Source organism: Patagioenas fasciata, chromosome 12 (genome assembly GCF_037038585.1).
Source record: "Patagioenas fasciata isolate bPatFas1 chromosome 12, bPatFas1.hap1, whole genome shotgun sequence".
NCBI classification, from domain to species: Eukaryota; Metazoa; Chordata; class Aves; order Columbiformes; family Columbidae; genus Patagioenas; species Patagioenas fasciata.
The window spans coordinates 25081080-25087406 of NC_092531.1; the positions used below are offsets into that span (position 1 = coordinate 25081080).

General features: G+C 38.1%; 1 protein-coding gene across 8 annotated transcripts in view; it reads left to right on the forward strand.

The window, feature by feature from the left end:
- Positions 1–6296, forward strand: part of DMXL2 (Dmx like 2) — a 49804-nt gene extending 43508 nt beyond the window's left edge. For 7 of the 8 annotated variants that reach the window (XM_071814102.1, XM_071814104.1, XM_071814103.1 and 4 more), the window contains 5 exons: positions 1354–1431; positions 2053–2144; positions 2684–2736; positions 3841–4058; positions 4777–6296. In XM_071814102.1, the coding sequence (XP_071670203.1) occupies positions 1354–1431; positions 2053–2144; positions 2684–2736; positions 3841–4058; positions 4777–4986 (651 nt within the window). In that variant the 3' untranslated portion in view covers positions 4987–6296. Of the gene's footprint in view, positions 1–1353; positions 1432–2052; positions 2145–2683; positions 2737–3840; positions 4059–4776 lie in introns of those variants that run through there. The other variant, XM_071814108.1, reaches the window with a different exon arrangement.
- The last annotated feature ends 31 nt before the right edge of the window (positions 6297–6327 follow it).

Sequence of the window (6327 nt, forward strand, 5' to 3'; positions counted from 1 at the left end):
GCTTTGTAATAAACACTCACTCCTATTCTCCTTTCTTTTCCTTCACACTGCTATCTTATATCCCATTTGCTGCATTTGCAGCCTGTTTGTTCTCCCCGTTCTGAAATCTCTCTTCCCGTGTGGTGACCTTTTAAAATTAACATTTGAAAGTGATATTGAGCTTACTTATTTTGTAGAAGCAAACTTGTATCAATCTAGGCACAGGTCTTCAAGAAGTGCTTCACACTTTGCATTCTGGCCAAGAATGACCCTAAAGATATATAAATAAGACAGCTATTAGTTGAAGAATGTAAGTATACTCCAGTACAGTGGAGAGCAGAGAGCACAAAGGAGCCATACACTTTGGCCAGAAATGACTCTGTGAGGTTTACGAGATGCAGAAAACAGAGTGGACAAATAAAGAGACTGGGAGGAATACCCACCTTCTCAGTTTTTCGTCTTGCCCATTCTGTTCCTTTAGCGGGTCTTGTCTGCACTTGACTGAGAAACTGTTTAACTTCAGTAGAGTTACAAGACATAAAAAGTGAATTAAAGGAGTTTGGACAGGACTGTACGATAGCTATAAACCAGCAAAAGCTCAACATCTAGGAATAGCTGGAAATACAAACTATCTTCCAGCACACCTATTTTCAGGTAGCATAAAAACTCATTTAAACTTTTTTTTTAAATTTTTAAATAGTGGTTTGATTATGTTTTGAGATACTGCAATCACAGCATCTCATGAGAATCAGTTTTAACTGAGAAATTAAGAGTACTGGTTGTCCCCACTGCTTCACACAGAGGTCACTCCGGTGGGACTCCTGAAATGTGACTAAAAGGAGAAAATACAAAAAGTCATTCTTAATATTTCTAAAACATTTTCTGAAATGTTTATAGTTATAGAATATGCTGTATAGAATATACAGTATTGTTATGCATTTTGGTGAACAAATTTAACTCAGTTTACCATTCATGGCATCGTAGAATCCTTCCACAACTGTTCTTACAATGCTTCTATGGCACGCTGTCGTGCTGCTTACTTTACTAAACATTTCCAAGAAGAGTAATGATGCCTCTGTAAGCTTCAGCATTTAAAATGAGGATTTGAAAGATAAGCTTCCAAAGCCTCCATTTCCAGAAAAGAGTTAGGTATGTAGGAGAGCAATCTTTAAATAATCATTAAGCAATCAGCAATGAACTCGTTTAGCTTCTAAACTACTTTTCTGTACCTGACAATCGTTGTTGATATTTAATGTGCAGGCAATGGTTGGGTGGTGTAGGTGTTTTTTCCCTGAAGTCAGCTGTTGACTGTCATGAAGTAAGCACCCAGTAACCAGCACATTGTGCCTAATAAATACTGTTCCATCTTTGCAGTGTGGAGTTGCTGATGGCGAAGGATTTCTAAGTATTTGGCAAGTAAACCAAACCACCTCAAACCCTAAGCCCTATTTGGTAAGTACACAGAATCCTTGTTGGGTTTTGGGGTTTTTTTTCCTTTCTAAAGAGGAAACTTAAGTCTTTGAGACTTCAGACACATCAATAGCACCAGAGTTTCACAGACACATTTTTGATATTGCTGCTTTTTTATTGGCACACTTTATGAAAACAACTGTAGAGCTTCATTGATACATCTTTGGAAAACTAGTTATACAATAACCATAAGCTGCAATGTAATTACAAATACTACTTTAGCATTTACCCTTGATTAAATTAAAAGTCAGAGCTGACAGTAGTGATTTGTCATCCCCAAGACTTAGTAAAAATACGCTCTTCAATTATTTTTACTGCTGCTTAACAGTACATGAAGACCATGCTTAATTTGAAATTCAGGCTGTTTTGATACACTATATTTGGATTTGCTGTAGTTCACTTATTTTAGTGTATTTTTATTTTATAATGGATTTTTAATCCATTGTTCCATTCTCTGATGTTTCAAACTGTGTTGTCCGTCCGTTTCTAAACGTTGCGTAACCAACTGTTTGTATTATGCTATGGGTGACACCAGACTGATGGTAACTTTTGATGCAGACTACAGCTGGTAAGATTGCATCTTCTTTGGTTTGTTTTTAATAGAGTTGGCAGTGCCACAGTAAAACCACAAGTGACTTTGCGTTTATAACCTCTTCAAGTCTGGTTGCTACGTCGGGACAGTCCAATGATAACAGGTGTGTTTAATGAAACAACGAGGAATTTCACCAAAGCTGCCTGTTCATCTCCCTTAACTTGCTACTCTTGTGCATTAATGTGTGGCTGACATTTTAAGGCTCAGTGTTGTAAGCTTCCTTGAGTTGCTTGTTTCCCAAATTTAGTTTTTGTGAGGAGTGGTCAACAACAGTTAAGCAGCTTTTTCAAGGTGAGGCCCAAATGCAACTCATTTGACATAATGCTGTTGCTGGGGGGAGAAATATTTTTAGCAAAGGCAAGATAATTCTTTGAAAAGAACAACTTCCAGAATTTCTTGGTACAACCTAGGACTAGTACACAGCTTAAAGGTAGAAAGTATTGTTCCACTAAGAATTCTGAAAGAGCACAGAAAGAATTAAAGCTCTTAACTCTTTGCATATGCTCTCCAATGACTGCAGAGAGTCAAGGGCTCCTTGTTCGGTTCTACCTTCTAAGTTTTGACATAAAATGTGAACACTTCCCAAGTCGTGTCACCCTGTGAGTCACTCAGCCACAATGACTTCTTGTTTTTTCCCCTCAGAAACGTGTGCCTCTGGGACACCCTGGTTTCATCTGGTAACAGTCTCATACACGGTAAGCACTGCAGTGGAAATTAAACCTCTGCTTCTTATTGACTAAGGAAGCAGAACATGGGTGTGCTTTTGGCTAAGGGGAAAAATTTGCACCGGGAACTGGTGTAAGTATGCGTTGCACACTACTGCACACACCAGAACTGCCACTGTGTAGTCTCTAGCTCCATGTAGAAAAGTATGAAGCAAGAATGTCATGCACAAAGCTGGTTTTGTGACAGTATTGAGGTCTGAAATATTAGCATACGGTCCTGAAAAAAAAATTAACAGCTAACTAATGAAGGCTGTATTATTGAACTCTCACATGTATGTAGGCTTTTACTTAAACTGGCCCTTAATATATCCAGTACTCTGGTGAAGGACAGAGGAGAAGACAACTGTAGGTAATAGAAGCAATTCATTCTGTCTGCTGGCCTTGTCTCTCAGCACTTGGACTGGATTCTTAAAAGACGTTTGTGTCTGTTTGACCACGTTCAATAATTTCATCTTTATGTAACAAACTAAATCAAAATCCAGTCATGTTGTGCTATGAAAGAAAAACACATACAAATGCAAATAGAATATCCTGGGCTTTTTAAAAAAACAAATTCAACCACCATAAACATCTGCAAACAACTGCAGTACTTGAATAAGCCATAGATGCATTCTGAGATTCACATTTCAAAACTAGCAGATTTCACACAAGTTTGGCCTCATTTTAAAGAAATTGAATCAGGGCTCCTATGAAAAATAGGAAATTAGTATATAATAGTACATATCTGTAAGGTAATTAATATTTACCTTAATGTTCAGCTGTAGTATTTTTTAACTCAGGAATCTAATCTAAGTTAATACGGTGAATTTATTACTTTCTTATTTTTTTAATTTGGGTATTCACCTGTATTCTAAAATAAATTAGATTACATACCATGCTTTCTCGTGCATTAGATCTATATAGCTCTTCTGAGAGCAAAAAGCTGCCAGCTGCTGTGACATTACCCATGTGAAATAATGTTAACTGTCAAGTTAGAAAAATATTCAGATAACGATTTCGAGAAGAAATGCATTTTTACATTGAAAGCTACTTACGATTTCAAATCTATTACATTCTGACATCTCGCTCCTTCAGCCTTCACTTGTCACGATCACGGGGCCACGGTCCTTCAGTATGCACCCAAACACCAGCTGCTGATCTCCGGCGGCAGGAAGGGATACGTCTGCATCTTTGACATCAGACAGAGGCAGATCCTTTCCAGCTTCCAAGCACACGAATCAGCCGTGAAGGCCCTTGCCCTGGATCCTTCTGAGGACTATTTTGTTACAGGCTCAGCAGAAGGCAACATGAAGGTAAGATAGGGGAGGACTGAGTTGTGTAGGAGAGTATTTAGCACTGTAAATAGACAGGTGAATGTGGCAACAACAAAAACAAAGCCCCAAACCTACATATGGGGTAGAGCATGCTTGCCTTACGTTAATAACGTAAAGGGAACTATGTCCTTCTAAAGCAAGTAGGTTTTGTTCTCTACTAAAGAAGATAGAACAGTTTTTCTTTAAGCTGTGTGACTGAATTTCAGGTTGATAAAGTGTATGATTCTGAAATCTTGGCTTATTTTTCTCTCTTAAAAATGTTCTGGTTTTACCTTTGGATATTTTTCTAATACAGGGGGCGTTCAGTAAGCTCAACATCCTGTAAAGTTTGTGTAACCCCAAGTTCTGGTATTTTGCTCGATGCTGCAGCCCCAGACGGCTGCTGAGGTGCCACAAGCAGTGAGAAACAACCAACAGTAAAAAACCCCACAAACCAGGAATACAGTCCCTGTTTTAAAGGGCTTGGTTCCTGAATAGGAAAGGAGGGAAATACAAGACCATGGTAAAGAGAAGGAGAAAGCAGTTTCTTTCCTTACAGCTGGACCTCTTGGACTTGTTGTAATTGTTGCTAATAAGGAACAAAAAATACCCTTTATCATTGCTGAATAGGGTTTAAAACAGGAATCTGAAACAACAGGGAAAAGATACAAATCCTCATTTTAATCTCCTTTTGTCATTTGTTATTCTTTTGATACAGGTGTGGAGACTGACTGGCTATAATTTAATTCATTCGTTTAAAAATGAACATGCTAAGCAGTCCATTTTCAGAAACATTGGTGCTGGAGTCACCCAGATTGAAACTGTGCAAGGCAATCGGATCTTCTCCTGTGGAGCGGACGGCACGCTGAAAATGAGGGTTCTTCCCAGTGCTTTCAACATACCCTCCGGCATTTTCGACATTCTGTAGTGGTGTGGGAGCTAGTCCTGGCTTTATATAATGTCCCTTTAAGTGGCTAAAATCACGGTGGTATGCACTGTGGAAAGGAAACATGCGGTTTCCTTTCAAGGCAGTTACTGCAGCATCAAGTATTATGGGGAAAAAGATTACAAAAAAACCTTTAAAAAATAATAAAAGCAAACCTCAACACTTTTCAGCAGGTGTATTTTGAGTATGCCCATAAGGATCACTGGGGTGGAAATGCAGGTACTGTATTGTAAAAGTAAAGAATGACACCCAGTACAGCCTACAGTCAGAGGAGGGGTTATTGCTCAGTTATTGCTCAGTAACCCCCAAGCTGCATTGACTAAGTGTATTGTAGAGATTCTGACAGTCGTCAGTCACGTAACAAGCACTGTGGCTTTACAAGCCAGTACGCATTTCTGATGTGATTCCCGTTCTTTTTATTCCAGTTATTCCCACTAATTGAAGCATGTGTACAACTTCTCATTGTAAAATAGTTCCGTTTTAATTAAGGGTACTCAGTGTATTTGATTTTTGCGAGAAAGTGTAATGGATGCAATGCCGTGGAAAATGTGCAATCAAGAACGTGCTGTGTAACACGTATCATTTTATGCTGAGGGGTTTTTCCCAGTTGGTATTAATACACCGTTGATACTGCAACTTGCACATCAACACACTTCTAAATGTGATGGGTTTAATTTGCACACTCTCTTCCTTTCTTTGACAGCTGTGTTTTCTATTGGTCACCTGCCTTTACTTTAGGAATGTATTGTAAGCACTAAATGTTCGTAGTGAAGACACCCATGATTCTAGTCAGCTTTTAGTTTTGAAATTCATTTGTCCAGAATATACTTCATCAAATGAAGCTGTTAAGAGAATACCAATGGAACATATAATGCCACAATTCAGATGAATGTCAGGCTTTATGTGGCCATCTAGTAAATAGTGGATAAAACTGGTAATTAAATTATTACCACAGTATATTGTATAAACTATGCAGAGTTCAATATCGTTTGCTTGTAATATAACTAGCTACTGTCGTCAGATGTATTTTTCTGTTGTAAACAAACCCACGTTCTTACGAGACTGGAACGATGTCTGCGTATTTAAATGTTCACACACTGTCTTATTCCTCCAATGAAGATTTTGATGTCTGTGCTGTATTGTAAAATATACTAGAATAAAAAGCACCTTTCTCCAAAGGTGATTTTAAATTGCAGGCTGTGAAGTACAGGAGGTATGAAAAGAAAGAAGAGTAAATGTCACCGTTTAGTTTTCCCTTTGTAAGTTAAATAAATTACTTTTATTTCATGGAACAGTCCATCCCAGAACTCTTCCTTATATTTA